Genomic DNA, 16,742 nt, shown 5'->3' on the forward strand with positions numbered 1-16,742 from the left:
CCTGAGGTCACTTCCGGTTCATTTGGGGTCAATTCCGGTTTGATTTGGGGCACTTCCAGTTCATTCCGGGTTCATTGGGGCACTTCAGGGTCAATCCAAGATGGCCGCCACTCTGGAAGTGGGGGTCAAGGGTTGAATTGTGGAAGTGGGGGTGAAGGGGGTGAATATGGTAAGCATAAGGTGAACAAAGTGAATAAAGTTGGAATGGGTTGAATCGGTTGAAAAATGTAGAAATTAGAAGGGAAAAACTAAATTTTGGGAAAATTTGGTGTGAATTTCAAAATTGAAAATTTGGAAATTTTGCCAAGTGGGAAGGTGTGGAATAGGTAGGCAAAAGATGAACAGTTGAAAGTTGGAACGAGTTGAATCGGTGGAAAAATGTAGAAACTAGAAGTGAAAAACTAAATTTTGTGAAATTTTGCAAAATTTTGTGCAAATTTTAAAAGTGAAAACGTGAAATTTTTGAATTTGGCAAGTTTGGGAATGTCCCCAATGTGATTTGAATGTGTTGAAATAAGTGAATTTCAAACTGGAACAACAAAAATGTGAAATGTTGAATCTGCCATTAAGAATGAATGGGGAAAAAAATGCCACAAAATCGTGAATTTTGTGAAAACGGAAAATTTTTCGAACAAAAAAAATGTAAGCAGCCGTGTCATGAATATTTGGAATAAGTGAAAAGTGGAACGGAGTGAATCGGTTGAAGTATGTGGAAGGAGTTAAGCGTCAAAAAAGTGAGCGGAATAAGTAGAATAATAATAATAACTAGAATTTGCAATTCCTGAAGAAATTGCGTGTGAAGGTGAAGAGGTTGAATAAATACTTGGGGAATGTTGCAGAATGATGTTGAAAAGAGTTGAATCGGTTGAAAAATGTAGAAATTACAAGGGAAAAAGGAAATTTGGGAAAATTGGGTGTGAATTTCAAAATAGAAAATTTGGAATTTTGGGTAAGTGGGAAGTTGTGGAATAGGTAGGAAAATGATGAACAGTTGAAAGGTGAAATGGGTTGAATAAGTTGTAAATGTAGAAATTAGAGTAGAAAAACAAAATTGTAGAGAATTTTTGGTAAGTGGGAAGTTGTGGAATAGGAAGGCAAAAGAGGAACAGTTGAAAGTTGGAACGAGTTGAATCGGTTAAAAAATGTAGAAGTTAGAGCAAATCTTGAATCCTAATAGAGAATGAATGGGAATTAAAAGAAAAAAAAATTGCACCAAAAGTTTCTGAAATTTGGAACAAAAGGAAAGAAACGGCTTCAGGAGGTTCACTTTTGGGGTTAAAATGTTGAAATGGGTTTAATCGGGCAAAATTTGCAAAAGTTAGCGCAAATGCAGGTATTTAGGGCACTTAATGTTGAAATATGGTCATTTCCGGTTTGATTTGGGTCACTTCCGGTTTGATTAGAGGCACTTCCGGTCTAGCTGAGGTCACTTCCGGTTTATTTGGGGTCACTTCCGGTTGAAAAAGGTCACTTCCGGTTGAAAAAGGTCACTTCCGGTTTGATTTGGGGTCACTTCCGGTTTGATTTGGGGTCACTTCCGGTTTACCTGAGGTCACTTCCGGTTCATTTGGGGTCAATCCCGGTTTGATTTTGGGCACTTCCAGTTCATTCCGGGTTCATTGGGGCACTTCAGGGTCAATCCAAGATGGCCGCCACTCTGGAAGTGGGGGTCAAGGGTTGAATTGTGGAAGTGGGGGTGAAGGGGGTGAATATGGTAAGCATAAGGTGAACAAAGTGAATAAAGTTGGAATGGGTTGAATCGGTTGAAAAATGTAGAAATTAGAAGGGAAAAACTAAATTTTGGGAAAATTTGGTGTCAATTTCAAAATTGAAAATTTGGAAATTTTGCTAAGTGGGAAGGTGTGGAATAGGTAGGCAAAAGATGAACAGTTGAAAGTTGGAACGAGTTGAATCGGTGGAAAAATGTAGAAACTAGAAGTGAAAAACTAAATTTTGTGAAATTTTGCAAAATTTTGTGCAAATTTTAAAAGTGAAAACGTGAAATTTTTGAATTTGGCAAGTTTGGGAATGTCCCCAATGTGATTTGAATGTGTTGAAATAAGTGAATTTCAAACTGGAACAACAAAAATGTGAAATGTTGAATCTGCCATTAAGAATGAATGGGGAAAAAAATGCCACAAAATCGTGAATTTTGTGAAAACGGAAAATTTTTCGAACAAAAAAAATGTAAGCAGCCGTGTCATGAATATTTGGAATAAGTGAAAAGTGGAACGGAGTGAATCGGTTGAAGTATGTGGAAGGAGTTAAGCGTCAAAAAAGTGAGCGGAATAAGTAGAATAATAATAATAAAGGACAGCAATAACAATAGTGTGAAGGTCTTCACCTTCACACTAATAATAAAGGACAGCAATAACAATAGTGTGAAGGTCTTCACCTTCACACTAATAATAATAATAATAATAATAAAGGACAGCAATAACAATAGTGTGAAGGTCTTCACCTTCACACTAATAATAGAGAATGGTGTAGAATAACATATGTGTGAAGGCCATCGCCTTCACACAATAATAATAATAGAGAATGGTGTAGAATAACATGTGTGAAGGCCATCGCCTTCACACAATAATAATAATAATAATAGAGAATGGTGTAGAATAACATATGTGTGAAGGCCATCGCCTTCACACAATAATAATAGAGAATGGTGTAGAATAACATATGTGTGAAGGCCATCGCCTTCACACAATAATAATAATAATAAAGGACAGCAATAACAATAGTGTGAAGGTCTTCACCTTCACACTAATAAAGGACAGCAATAACAATAGTGTGAAGGTCTTCACCTTCACACTAATAATAATAATAATAATAATAATAATAATAATAATAATAATAATAATAATAATAATAATAATAAAGGACAGCAATAACAATAGTGTGAAGGTCTTCACCTTCACACTAATAATAATAAAGGACAGCAATAACAATAGTGTGAAGGTCTTCACCTTCACACTAATAATAATAATAAAGGACAGCAATAACAATAGTGTGAAGGTCTTCACCTTCACACTAATAATAATAATAATAATAATAAAGGACAGCAATAACAATAGTGTGAAGGTCTTCACCTTCACACGAATAATAAAGGACAGCAATAACAATAGTGTGAAGGTCTTCTCCTTCACACTAATAATAATAAAGGACAGCAATAACAATAGTGTGAAGGTCTTCACCTTCACACTAATAATAATAATAATAAAGGACAGCAATAACAATAGTGTGAAGGTCTTCACCTTCACACTAATAATAATAATAATAATAATAATAATAATAATAATAAAGGACAGCAATAACAATAGTGTGAAGGTCTTCACCTTCACACTAATAATAGAGAATGGTGTAGAATAACATATGTGTGAAGGCCATCGCCTTCACACAATAATAGAGAATGGTGTAGAATAACATGTGTGAAGTCAAAGTTGAAGTCAGCTTTATTGTCAATTTCTCCACATGCCAAAGACACACAAAGAAACCGAAATTTCGTTCCCCCCTATCCCACGGTGACAAGACATGGCCCACAACAGACAAAGAAGTAAAGTATAACAACAGCGTGCTGAATAAATAATGAATAAATAACACAATAAATAAATAAATAAATAAATAAATAAATAAATAAATAAATAAATAAGAGGAGCAAAAAAGGAGCAAGTGCGCGTACAGCAGACATTCCAGAAAATAGCGCAACAGTGCCGCACGCTACGCAGAAGGGGGTAGCGAGTTCAGGGTCCTAACAGCCTGGTGAAAGAAGCTGTTGGCGAGTCTGGTGGTGCGGGAGCGCAGGCTCCTGTACCTCTTCCCAGAGGGCAGAAGGTCAAACAAAGAGTGAGCCGGGTGACTCACATCTCTCGCAATCGAGGTTGCCTTGCGGGCGAGATGGGAAGTGTAAATGTCCTTCAGGGAGGGGAGCGAAGCACCAATAATCTTACCAGCCGTATTCACTATGCGCTGCAGGGCCTTCAAGTTCTGTTCAGTGCAGTTACCACCCCAGACAGCGATGCAACTGGTGAGGATGCTCTCAACGGTGCCACGGTAGAATGTAGACAGGACTGCCTGAGGAGCACAAGCACGCCTGAGCTTCCGCAGGAAGTACAGGCGTCGCTGAGCTTTCTTTACCAGTGACGAGGTGTTTGCGGACCAGGAGAAGTCCTCACTGATGTGCACCCCCAGGTGCAGCTCACCCTCTCCACCACAGCACCATGGATGATCAGCGGCAGGTGTTTTGTGTGACCCTTCCGGAAGTCAACAACGATTTCCTTGGTCTTGTCGACGTTCAGCAGGAGGTTGTTTTCCCTGCACCACGTGGTCAGAAGGTCAACTTCTGACCTGTACCGAGTCTCGTCGCCCTTCGTGATGAGACCCACCAGAGTCGTGTTGTCAGCAAACTTCACTATGCGGGGGTCGCTGTAGGTCACAGTGCAATCATGCGTCAGCAGGGTGAAGAGCAATGGACTGAGCACGCAGCCCTGGGGGGCCCCCGTGCTCAGCGTGATGCTGGCGGAGATTTTGTCGCCAACACGCACCACCTGAGGCCTCTGACAGAGGAAGTCCAGTAGCCAGTTGCAGAGGGAGGTACTGAGGCCCAGCTCGTCGAGTTTGCAGATGAGTCGCTGCGGCACATTGGTGTTGAAGGCAGAGCTGAAGTCCACAAACAGCAACCTCACATAAGAGTCCTTTCTCTCCAGGTGTGTGAGGGCCGAGTGGAGAGCAGATGGCATCCTCAGAGGACCGCTTGGCACGGTACGCGAACTGGAAAGGGTCAATGGTGGGGGGGAGAACGGATTTGATGTGCTCCATAACAAGCCGCTCAAAGCACTTCATGATGATCGGCGTCAGTGCCACGGGGCGGTAGTCATTGAAGCAGGACGGTGCAGGTTTCTTCGGCACAGGAACGATGGTGGCAGCCTTGAAACACGAGGGGACGATGGCCTGCTGCAGGGAAACGTTAAAGATGTCCGTGAAGACACCCGACAGCTCCCCAGCGCAGTCCTTCAGCACTCGACCCGGGATGTTGTCAGGGCCCGCCGCCTTACGGGTGTCAATAGCGGCAAGCGCCCTCCTCACACCGTCGGCAGAGAGGCGCAGGGGCTGCTCGTGTGTGTGGGGGGGGGGAGTGTTCTTCAGCGGGCAAGTGCTGTTCTGGGCGTCGAAGTGAGCAAAGAAGCGGTTCAGATCGTTCAGCAGACGGACGTCGCCCTCACAGCTCCTCGGCGCGGGCTTGTAGTCCGTGATGGTCTGAATGCCCCGCCAAAGGCTACGTCGTCCTTGCTGTCCTTGAAGTGGGTGGAGACCTTGCACGAGAACGCCTTCGTCGCTTCTTTGATGCCTCGGGACAGGTCGGCCCTCGCTGTCCTCAAGCCAGCCTCATCCCCCGCTCTGAAAGCCTTGTCCCTGGCCCTCAGCAGTCTGAGGACAGCCCCTGTCAGCCACGGCTTCCAGTTCGCTCGAGTGACGACGGATTTCGAGCAAGTCACATCATCGATGCACTTCGTGATGTAAGAGGTAACAGAGTCAGTATACTCCTCTATGTCCGTCCGATCGTTGTAGGTGGCTGCCTGCTTAAACAAGTCCCAGTCAGTGGTGTCAAAGCAGTCACGAAGTGCATCGGAGGCACCCTCAGGCCACACCCGAACCTTCACCAATTGTCTGTATGCGGGCAAAAGCAAAACGGTGAGATGGTCAGAAAGCCCCAGATGGGGGAGGGGGGTGGCTTTGAAAGCTCCCTTTTGCGCAGAGTAGACCAGGTCCAGGAAGCTGTCTCCACGTGTCGGAAAAGTAACATGCTGGTGAAGCCTCGGGAAAACAGACTTCAGGTTGGCATGATTGAAGTCTCCAGCGAAGATGGTGAAACCGTCAGGGTGCGCTGTCTGCTGTTCACTGACAGCCTGGTACAGTTCACCAAGCGCCGCGATCCTGTCGCCTTCGATGTTGGTCGGCGGGATGTATACCGCGACTAGCAGAATCGCGGTAATTTCCCTCGGCAGATAAAAAGGACGGCACTTGATGATCACAAACTCCGCAAGTCGCGAGCAGTGCTTACATACCACCACAGAGTCCCGGCACCATTCCTCTTGGATGTAGACGCATATTCCACCTCCTCGCGACTTTCCCCCTCGTACAATGGCACGGTCGGCCCGATAGCACGCTAGCCGCTCCAGATGCACGGCAGAGTCCGGAATGTTGTCAGTCAACCAGGTCTCGGTGAACACGAGCACACAGCAGTTCCGCACCGTCCGGTTTGTAGACCTCAGCAGGCGAACGTAATCCATTTTGTTGTCCAGCGATCGAACATTCGCCAGAAGAATGGAGGGCACCGCCGGGCGCGCTGGGTTGGCCGCCAGCCTGGCCCGGACGCCTCCGCGCTTGCCCCTCTTCTGCCTCCTCGCACACCATTTCCGACGGCTCCCAACCGGCGGAGGAATAGCGGGCGAGGTCGGCGACGTTTCAGGACGTAGCAGTCCGAGCGCCTTTAATGTCGCCGCTTCAAAGTCCAGAACACCACAAAACCCACCTCTGCCGATGTCGAGCAGAACCTGCCTGCTGTACTTGTAGCACGATAAAGCACGACGAGACGAACACATAAGACTGTCGGACGAACACTCATTAGACGAACAAATCACCGTACTGACGGGACAGAGAGTGGCCGCTGCGTGTGCACACGCCGCCGTCTTGAAAAAAAAAAATGTAGAATAACATATGTGTGAAGGCCATCGCCTTCACACAATAACATATGTGTGAAGGCCATCGCCTTCACACAATAATAGAGAATGGTGTAGAATAACATATGTGTGAAGGCCATCGCCTTCACACAATAATAAAGGACAGCAATAACAATAGTGTGAAGGTCTTCACCTTCACACTAACAATAATAAAGGACAGCAATAACAATAGTGTGAAGGTCTTCACCTTCACACTAATAATAAAGTAGAATAACAATGTGTGAAGGTCTTCGCCTTCACACAATAATAATAATAAAGTAGAATAACAATGTGTGAAGGCCTTCGCCTTCACACAATAATAAAGTAGAATAACAATTTGGGAAAGGCCTTCACCTTCACACAATAATAAAGTAGAATAACAATGTGTGAAGGCGAAGCCTTCACACAATAACAATGTGTGAAGGCTTTGCCTTCACACAATAAAGTAGAATAACAATGTGTGAAGGCCTTCGCCTTCACACAATAATAAAGTAGAATAACAATGTGTGAAGGCCTTCGCCTTCACACAATAATTATAAAGTAGAATAACAATGTGTGAAGGCCTTCACCTTCACACAATAATAAAGGACAGCAATAACAATAGTGTGAAGGTCTTCACCTTCACACTAATAATAAAGGACAGCAATAACAATAGTGTGAAGGTCTTCACCTTCACACTAATAATAAAGGACAGCAATAACAATAGAGCTATGGGTCGTGGCCGAAAGAACGAGATCCCGGATACAAGCGCCCGAAATGAGTTTCCTCCGCAGGGTGTCCAGGCTCTCCCTTAGAGATAGGGTGAGAAGTTCGGTCATCCGGGAGAGACTCTGAGTAGAGCCGCTGCTCCTCCACGTAGAGAGGAGCCAGATGAGGTGGCTCGGGCATCTCATCAGCATGCTTCCTGGACGCCTCCCTGGGGAGGAGACCCCGTGGATGACCCAGGACGCGCTGTAGAAACTATGTCTCTTGGCTGGCCTGGGAACGCCTTGGGATCCCTCAGGATGAGCTGGATGAAGTGGGTGGGGAGAGGGAAGTCTGGGAGTCCCTCCTAAAGCTGCTGCCCCTGTGACCCGACCCCGGATAAGCAGAAGAAGATGGACGGATGGATGGATGCTGACATGAGTCTGTTACCATGTACTGTATTTTCCGGACTATAAGCCGCTACTTTTTGCACAAGCTTTGAACCCTGCAGCTTGTAGTCCGGTGCGGCATATCTATGGATTTTTCGTGATTTTTGTGATGTCTAATACACTTCAACAATCGTTAGTAAAAACGTTGTGGACCTCTGATGTGCGGCACCGATTTTCTTGGTGGAGGGACACACGGGTCACTGGGGAGAAGAGTGGTGTGTTGATCGCATGTCCGTCCCCCAGGCAAAGAGTGTCGCACAATTGACATGAACAGGAGATAGACCGGGATCAAGACGGACATTACTGGAGAAAGGAAGGTTTTATCTACAAACCCTCATTATGAGGGACATAAGAAATGCATATGATGACAAAATACTTTTTTGCCCCACTGTATATATAACATGTAAACTATGTATACATATATACTGTACTACATACAGGTGCTTGCCAGTAAATTAGAATATCATCAAAAAGTTTAATTATTTCAGTAATTGCATTCAAAAAGTGAAACTTGTACTTATATATGTATATATTATACCTATATTTATGTATTGGACACAGACTGATGTATTTCAAATGTTTATTGATTTTAGTTTTGATTATTATAACTGTTAACATCATTACACTCTTAAAACTACTGAGTCACAACTGAATTTGGGTTGCATAACTGAACCAACCCAGGTAGTTGGGTCAAATTGATCTTCTTGTGTAAAAACAACCTAAATTTGGGTCAGTCCAATTTTCAACTCAAGCAGTTTTAAGGATGTAGTTATTAACTCAAACAAAATAGTCTACAGTGAATTTCATGTAATCTAATTGACAGCACTGGGGGACTTTATTGTGAATCATGCAGCTGTGAAATAAAGTTCCCTCGACAGTTTTGTGCCCACACGCTAGCGTTTTTACCAATAGCAAACACGAGCGGCGACCAGCTGCTTCATCCGCGTCGTGAAGCTGCTCCTTCTTTTTAATATGTTTCCCGCAGATATTTCCTGTTTTTATGGCAAAATCCTCTGATGACAAAAAACTATGTTTCAACATTGATTGGTAATACCGTCATGTAAACAGTGATGGTACAGATGGTACGTCTTGGTTCAGTTCAACAGCTGAAAAAAATGAAAGAAAAAAGTAAAAACATCAAGTAAAATTCAAATTCCTCACTCACAGTTCTTCAAGCCTGCTCCCGTTAATTTTGTTGTACATTTATTGTTTTGTACATTTATTGTTACATGAATGTGTTGTAGTTCTTGAGATGATCATGTTTTCCTGGATTTTTTCAAACTCTTAATGCATTTGGTTATTTTACACTTCTATTTACACAGCATGTGTAAAACAAGTTCTTGACAATGCTCAAGGCTTAAATGCAGAAGCATGGATATACAAAATATTAAGTGTTATCAAGAATAAGAATATTAGGGCAGGTTACAATTCATTACAGAATGTTTTGGTTTTAAGGCTTTTAGATTCCATCCATTTTCTGAACCGCTTAGTCCCCACGAGGGTCGCGGGCGTGCTGGAGCCTATCCCAGCCGTCATCGGGCAGTAGGCGGGGGACACCCTGAACCGGTTGCCAGCCAATCGCAGGGCACACAGAGACAAACAACCATTCGCACACGCACTCACACCTAGGGACAATTTGGAGTGATCAATCGGCCTACCAAGCATGTTTTTGGGATGTGGGAGGAAACCGGAATGCCCGGAGAAAACCCACGCGGGTTCGGGGAGAACATGCAAACTCCGCACGGGGAGGGCCGGAGGTGGGATCGAACCTGCACCCTCCTAACTGTGAGGCGGACGTGCTACCCAGTGCGCCACCGAGCCGCCGCAGGCTTTTAGATTGGTATAGAAATTCAATTTGGACAGATAGGAAGATAAGTATGCATCAAATTGTGCAAATTTTGGTTTTAGTCGTGAAAATCTATAGCTGTGGATATGATATTTTGCCAAAATTAGAATTAGATTTACGACAAAAACTTTATTTGGAAAGTTTGTACAGAAAATACCAAACAATATGTCACGTGCTGGCGCCACTAGTGACACGACCGCGCCCCTCCTGTCAGCGGAATCGCCGCTGCCTGTCTATTGAGTGCGCTATATCAGCGCTGCCAGCGCAAACCCGCGTGTCAGCCTGTCCCATGTTGCCGCTTTGCTCACCCGTTCCTGTAAACCTGACTCACACTTGTTTCTACGGTCATGGACATTATTGGATGTAAAATGAAAATCAAAAAAAGCACAGACCAGGAAAGTGAAATTGAAAATAATTACATGTGATCATTAATTTTATTACTCTTCATTTGCAGGTGAGGCTGTACAGCTGCTTTTGGCACAGGAATGTGTTCTTTTTGAAGACAAGTGAAACGTGTGCGTGTGTGCATGTGTATGTACACTGTTTATTCATGCACATACAGTACACACATGCACAGCCAGTGATTAAAGATATAACAAACATCCAGCAGACCAATTTCAGTTGTTGTCTGTATGTGTTGAGGCAACAGCTTGTATGAACTAGTCCCCACCTACGTCACAGTTCCCAGGTGATAAATCAGAGGACACAGGGCATTACACGCACAACCTGACCGCTGCTGCCGCACGTTAGGAGCAATCACTGCAGCAATAAGATGAAAAGTCAAGGGTATATTGAAGCCCTACTTATTTTTCAAGAGCTATAAAATGCACGCACATACGGTAGTACATACACACAGTGTGATTAATACAAATAAATGTTTAGCAAATATGATTTTTAAACATGTATCCATGTACACAAATAAAAGACAAGTATACACTATTGCTAGCTACGCTTCTATCCAAATAACACGTTGTAAATATGTTATGTTATGTAAAATCAAGTCAAGTAGGTTGAGTAATTGATATAGCCATGCATGGAAGAGCTTTTAGATAATATATGAGAAATTACTAATAATGATTCAGCAAAACCAAGCTTACATCTATAACAGTGGTTCTTAAACATGTTGGAGGTACCGAACCCCACCAGTTTCATATGCGCATTCACCGAACCCCTCTTTAGTTAAAATATTTTTTTTCAAATTCAAGATATAGATGTTTTTTACTGGTGCACAAAATGAGCCGGGCATGAACATCACCTTCAAAGAACAAAACCAACATAATGCATGAACTCACAACAAATTACATACCTGCAAATCAGTATGACTTCTGCTGTTGTCTTTGCGAGATATGCGTCATCACAAACTTACACAATAAATCAGGTGCGTTCGGACTTCCGCAGTGGAGTCTCTACTGAACCCCTGAGACTGACTCACCGAACCCATAGGGTTCAATCGATCCCAGGTTAAGAACCACTGCCGTAGAGGTTCAGTGTGAGTCGGTCTCAGGGGTTCAGTAGAGTCCCTCCAATGCGGAGGTCCGAACATACCTGATTTATTGTGTAAATTTGTGATGACGCATATCTGAAATGGTCTCGCAAAGGCAACAGCAGAAGTCACACTGATCTGCAGGTATGTAATTTGTTTTGAGTCCATGCATTGTGTTGTTTTATTTCTTTAAACAAGGTGATGTTCATGCACAGCTCATTTTGTGCACCAGTAGTAAATATTGATGTCTTGAATCTGGAAAAAATATATATTTTCACTAAAGAGGGGTTCGGTGAATGTGCATATGATACTGGTGGGGTTCAGTACCTCCAACATGATTAAGAACCACTGCTCTAGGGTTCGATCAAACCCAGGTTAAGAATCACTGATCTACAAAGACGAAGGCAATTGGTTGTTCACAAAAGCAGTAAACACAATGGGCATTACAAGTCCCAAACGCTTGGAGAGACGAGGATTCTCCAGAAAGTGACATTTGGGGGCACAATGTGACACTTGTCATGTGCCCTGACAGAGAAAACAGCAACGGATTTGGCAGTCCTGACCGAGGACCACTAGGGACATGGAGACAAAGCTGGGCTTCTTACTGAAGACATGCCAGTCAGCTTCTGGATATGATGAACAAGGAAGAATGCTAAATGCCCAAAGACAATAACATTTCAATTCACGTGATGCAATTACTCTCACGATCTTTACATGTACCTACTACAAAAAAAGTAACGTAGCATTATGCTACATTACAAACAGGAGTCCTTTTCTAGACTGTACGTGACAAGCTTCTCTCAAAGATGTCTGGCCTTTTACTTAAAAAAAAAATGCACACATGCACACACAATACAAGATTAATATAAGATAATTTTACATTAATATAACTTAAATATTGGTACTGGTAGGTGCACTTTGTGTTATGCCACTTTTCCATTCACATGCAATATATTTCTGTCTAGTAGTACCTGGTGAACTATCTTTACAAGTACTATGCCAAGCTGATATCATATGGGTCACATAAACCACTGTTGGTCGAGCAGATTCATCATTCACACATTCTTGTAGCTCTTAACTGATTCATTTAGTCTATTCATAATCAGAAATAATGCAAATAAATGTGTTGCTGTGCCTCTTCCACAAATGTACTGTACGCCATACTAGTTCCCAATTGGAAGCTATCTCTTTTCTTGCTAACAGTCTCCTCTTGAGTAAAAGCTTATTACGACCAGCAACCAAATTTTCTAACCATTGCTTCACTGTGCTGCCAGCACCAACTTTGAACAAAACATGACAAATGGACTTCACTGCCATTTCTAAAAACAAAAGGCTCATTCCTCAGCATTGAATAGATGGATTTATCCAAATGTCAAGTGCTACTGAATACCGGTACACATACATCTTTTTATTTTTTTTTTTTAAATCCATAAACTCTGTCAACTGTTATCAGTAGTGCCACAGAAAATAATAAAACAATCACATTTCATCAACGTTTCTACATCAGACTTGTACGGATTTTATTACTACATCCAAAGTGATAACGTACTAATATCTTGCCTTAGCATTCCACATTAAAAAATACCATCACATAATTACTGTTGCTCAATGTATGTAAAGAAACAAAATTGATAAAGACATATTAGAGTGTCACAAAAGCTCTCAACTTAGTGGTAGCAGCAGTTGACCAGTTTAATGTCAGGATGTAAGTTCATCTCGAAGCAATTCCGTTTTTCAGATTGACAGTTTCCATTCGTCCAGTTTGGATAAGAGGTCATTGTGGACTGTAGGGGGCGGTCTTGTTCTCTTGTTGTTCAGCCTGTATCAACCGTCTTTCTTCAAATGCCTCTCAATTTTGCTTTTGTTTTTCTCAATGGTCATCGGTTCCATGTTTTTATGCCAGGTGAGGTGGCTGCCCCGGTTCTCACAACCTGTGCAATGCAAAGATAGAAAGAGTCAGGGCAGCACACCTCATTCCCCGACAAAAAAAAAAAAAAAAAACCCTCACAACTTTTATACTAATTTAACATCAAAGAAATAGTAAACACTTCTAAGAACCACAACAAATCATACACAAACACTACAATGTAAGTTGCCTTTTTACAAAGTTCTAATTACATTGATGGAATGTATGATGAATTAAAAGTACACTACTCACAAAAAGTTAGGGATATTCATCTTGCGGTTGATATTTCAGCTTTAAGCTAAATCATCTTCATACAAACAATCTTCATAGGTGCACTTAATTTGTCCTCCTCTGAACTTTTGAATGCTTCCCCCCAACACAATTTTGTGTTCCCTAACAAGAATCTAAACAGCTAAATTCAAAACCCTTGCATGAACCATGACTCGACCAATACATTCTTGGTTGAATTAAAATAGGTATCAAAACAGACCATCATGAGACTCAGACAATGATTACCAATTTAACAACAGAGATTTCAAATGTGTTTCTCAGAGCAAAGTGAGCACTAACCTTAGAGTGTCACAGAATGTCATTACGGGGTTGCAAAAGAGACATAGAGGGACTCTATGGGAGTCGCAGAAAGGTATATATGTGGTGATACCTGAAATATTATTGGTCAAATCATGGATCAATCATCTGTTATGAATTCTGTCATTCAACTCCTGTTAGAAAAAAGCCGGTTTATCAAAAAGCAGTTAAACATTGAACAGATTGACATGCATTCAAAAGTTTAGTGAAGGCTGAAAATTCACAATTTTCACCAGTTTTACATAAATTAGACTGGTTATCCACACAGACATTATCGTGAACCCAGTGATGAAAAGATGAGACTAGGGAATGATTGGTGAAAATCCCCTCTCCAGTATTTTCCATGCACTCATTTTAAATAATCACAAACATCTGCTTTAACTTTAGAAAGCAATAAATCACATTTTGTCCAGTTTTGTGACATGTTTGCGACCAAACCAGTAAAAAAAAGAAAAAAATATACTATATACACTATATACATACATACATACATACATATATACATACATACATACACACGTGTGAGTAAATATATATATCTATACTATATATTTTTATTATATATGTACAGTCAAACCTCGATTTTCGACCACAATCCATTCCAGAACGCGGTTTGAGAAGTGAATCGTTCGAAATCCGAATCTATTTTTCCCATTACAAATAATAGAAAAAAATTTGATCCGTTCCAAGACTTGTTTCATTTGCACATTTTTGTCCGATCGCGCAACTGCAGCGCACCGCCGAACGCGCAACCGTAGGGTGCCGCCGACCGCGCTGGTCGCATTATGGTGACAGAGCCGTCGCTGAAATTTATAAAATATTTTTAAAGTCCTGATGTACTTTCCAAAATGTAAGTGGACCTCAGTGCGCAGAGAGCTTAATTTGGGTCGATTGCGCAATCGCAGCGCGCAGGGCGCTTACTGTTGCATTGCTTTAAGAGCGTCTTTGTGTTTTAGGATGGCTTTACTGCTCCCACTTGCTTTTTTTGGAGGCATGATTAGGGGTTCATACAATCCTCAAAGTAACGAAAATACAATAACAACGGAGTGAGTTGGCATCCGGGCCGCGCGGTCGGATTTTCTCGGGTTGTCTCGGCTCATCTCGCGAGGGTCGACCTCCCAAATTTGTTTGACAACTGAAGCAAAAGAATCGCAAATTTTTCGTTTGAATTCCCATTTGTTCGAGAACCGGGACGTTCGAAAACCGAGGTTTGACTGTATATCAATATTTATAAAAATGCACTACCAATGTGAAAAATATTGTCATGTTATTTACCAAAAGATTGCAAATTATAATGTTTAAAAATAAATGATTCATCGATTAATCACAAACTAATTCATAATTTTTTTAAATAATTGTTAGTTGCAGCCCTACACACAAATTTGATATACTTGAAGGAAGCTATGACCAAGTCTGTAGAAATCATGTCAACGTGGGGATACACAGATTTATTTTATCTTCTGACATCTAATGGAAGAGCATTTACCGTAATTCCCGGACTATAAACCGCTACTTTTTGCACAAGCTGTGGCTTGTTGTCCAGTTACGGATTTTTCGTGATTTTTGTGATGACACTTATAAAAAAGCTGTGGACCACTGTTGTGTGGCACCACTTTGCTGGGCAGAGGGATATGTGAATGGACACAAGGTCACTGGGGAGAAAAGTGGTGCGTTGATCGCATGTCCATCTGCCAGGCAAATAGTGCCGTATAATTGACACAAAGAAGAGACAGAACGAGCTCAAGACGGACATTACTGAAGAAAGGAAGCTTTTATAGACAAACCCTTATGGGGGACAAAAGAAATGCATATAATGCCGCTTTTAAGTTAAAGGTAGTCGATTTGGCTCTTAGCGAAGGAAGTAGAGCTGCTCATGCACTGTAGAGGTTTCCTCCGGTCACTAGAGGGCACTGGGCCATTGTTGATGACATCTTGTTGCGTCACCCTTTTCTTTTTTTTATTTTGTGGTCATGTATACTATGGAGCTATTCGTGTAGCTCACATGACATTGCCAACTTGACCCCTGTAAGTGGTCCCATTTTTTTCATTATTAGTTGTGTGTTGCTAGTGTTCCCTGCACATTAAGTTTATTATGGTCGTCGCTGAGATTTACACGTTTGTATGTTTGAAGAGCTCCTTCATCTCTGTCAATAAAGGTTATGTTAATAAAAGCTATGCGTCCCCAAAGAACCATCTCTTTCCTGACAATATTCTTTGTGTATATTCTCTTAACAATGGTAATCAAACATTAAAAAAACTGCGGCTTATGGTCCGGTGCGGCTTATATATGAACAAAAGATTTTCCCCTAAATTTAGCTGGTGCGGCTTATAATCAGGTGTGGCTCATAGTTCAGAAATTACAGTAATTGTTTTGCCAAAGCGACACATTGCTGACATAGATACTATAGGTCACGCGTGTCAAACTCAAGTTCCGGGGGCCAGATGCAGCCCGCCACATCCTTTCATGTGACCCGCGAAGACAAATCAAATTCATGTCAGTACTAAAATTGTAAATTGACTTCATTTTTAAAAAATAGATCTCTTGCTAGCATTTTTTTACCATTCATCTTCAAAATATTTTAACATATTTTACTTGTTTCAGATCTGAAAACTAGTTATTCATCAATTTGTTGTGTAGTCTATACTGTATATGATATGAGGTGGTCATACATTTATTTGGGCTGACAGTCATAATGACCCTCCAAAGGAAACTAACGACGATGCGGCCTGCAACAAAAATTTGTTTGACACCGATTTTATAGGTGAACAAGCTACTGTGCATCTGTAAATAATCAATATTTTATAGACAAATATAAAATGGAGAATGTTTTTTTTTTTATTATTATGATTTCCAATGGCATGCCACTTGGGTGCCATAGCACCATGGTCAATATAATTTCAAAAACATTACACAATCCCTTTTAATATAGCTGCACCTGCAATTTCACGATAGAAGTAGAATAAATTCTGTTTTTCATTACACCTTAATGAAGTGTCCAAATGTATGTGGCAGGTTAATATGGAGGGCCTATGGAAGACATAGGGTCAGTCCTACATATCTGTTGAGCCT

General features: G+C 41.7%; 1 protein-coding gene across 12 annotated transcripts in view; it reads right to left on the reverse strand.

Annotated features, from left to right (window-relative positions):
- Positions 1 to 16,742, reverse strand: part of phf14 (PHD finger protein 14) — a 260,453-nt gene that overhangs the window by 66,419 nt on the left and 177,292 nt on the right. For 4 of the 12 annotated variants that reach the window (XM_049743162.1, XM_049743160.1, XM_049743156.1 and 1 more), the window contains one exon: positions 10,096 to 13,109. The exons of 7 other annotated variants lie outside the window; for them this stretch is intronic. In XM_049743162.1, the coding sequence (XP_049599119.1) occupies positions 13,056 to 13,109 (54 nt within the window). In that variant the 3' untranslated portion in view covers positions 10,096 to 13,055. Of the gene's footprint in view, positions 1 to 8,415; positions 8,956 to 10,095; positions 13,110 to 16,742 lie in introns of those variants that run through there. One more of the 12 variants, XM_049743157.2, reaches the window with a different exon arrangement.

Source organism: Syngnathus scovelli, chromosome 15, assembly GCF_024217435.2.
Source record: "Syngnathus scovelli strain Florida chromosome 15, RoL_Ssco_1.2, whole genome shotgun sequence".
In the NCBI taxonomy this organism is placed as follows: domain Eukaryota; kingdom Metazoa; phylum Chordata; class Actinopteri; order Syngnathiformes; family Syngnathidae; genus Syngnathus; species Syngnathus scovelli.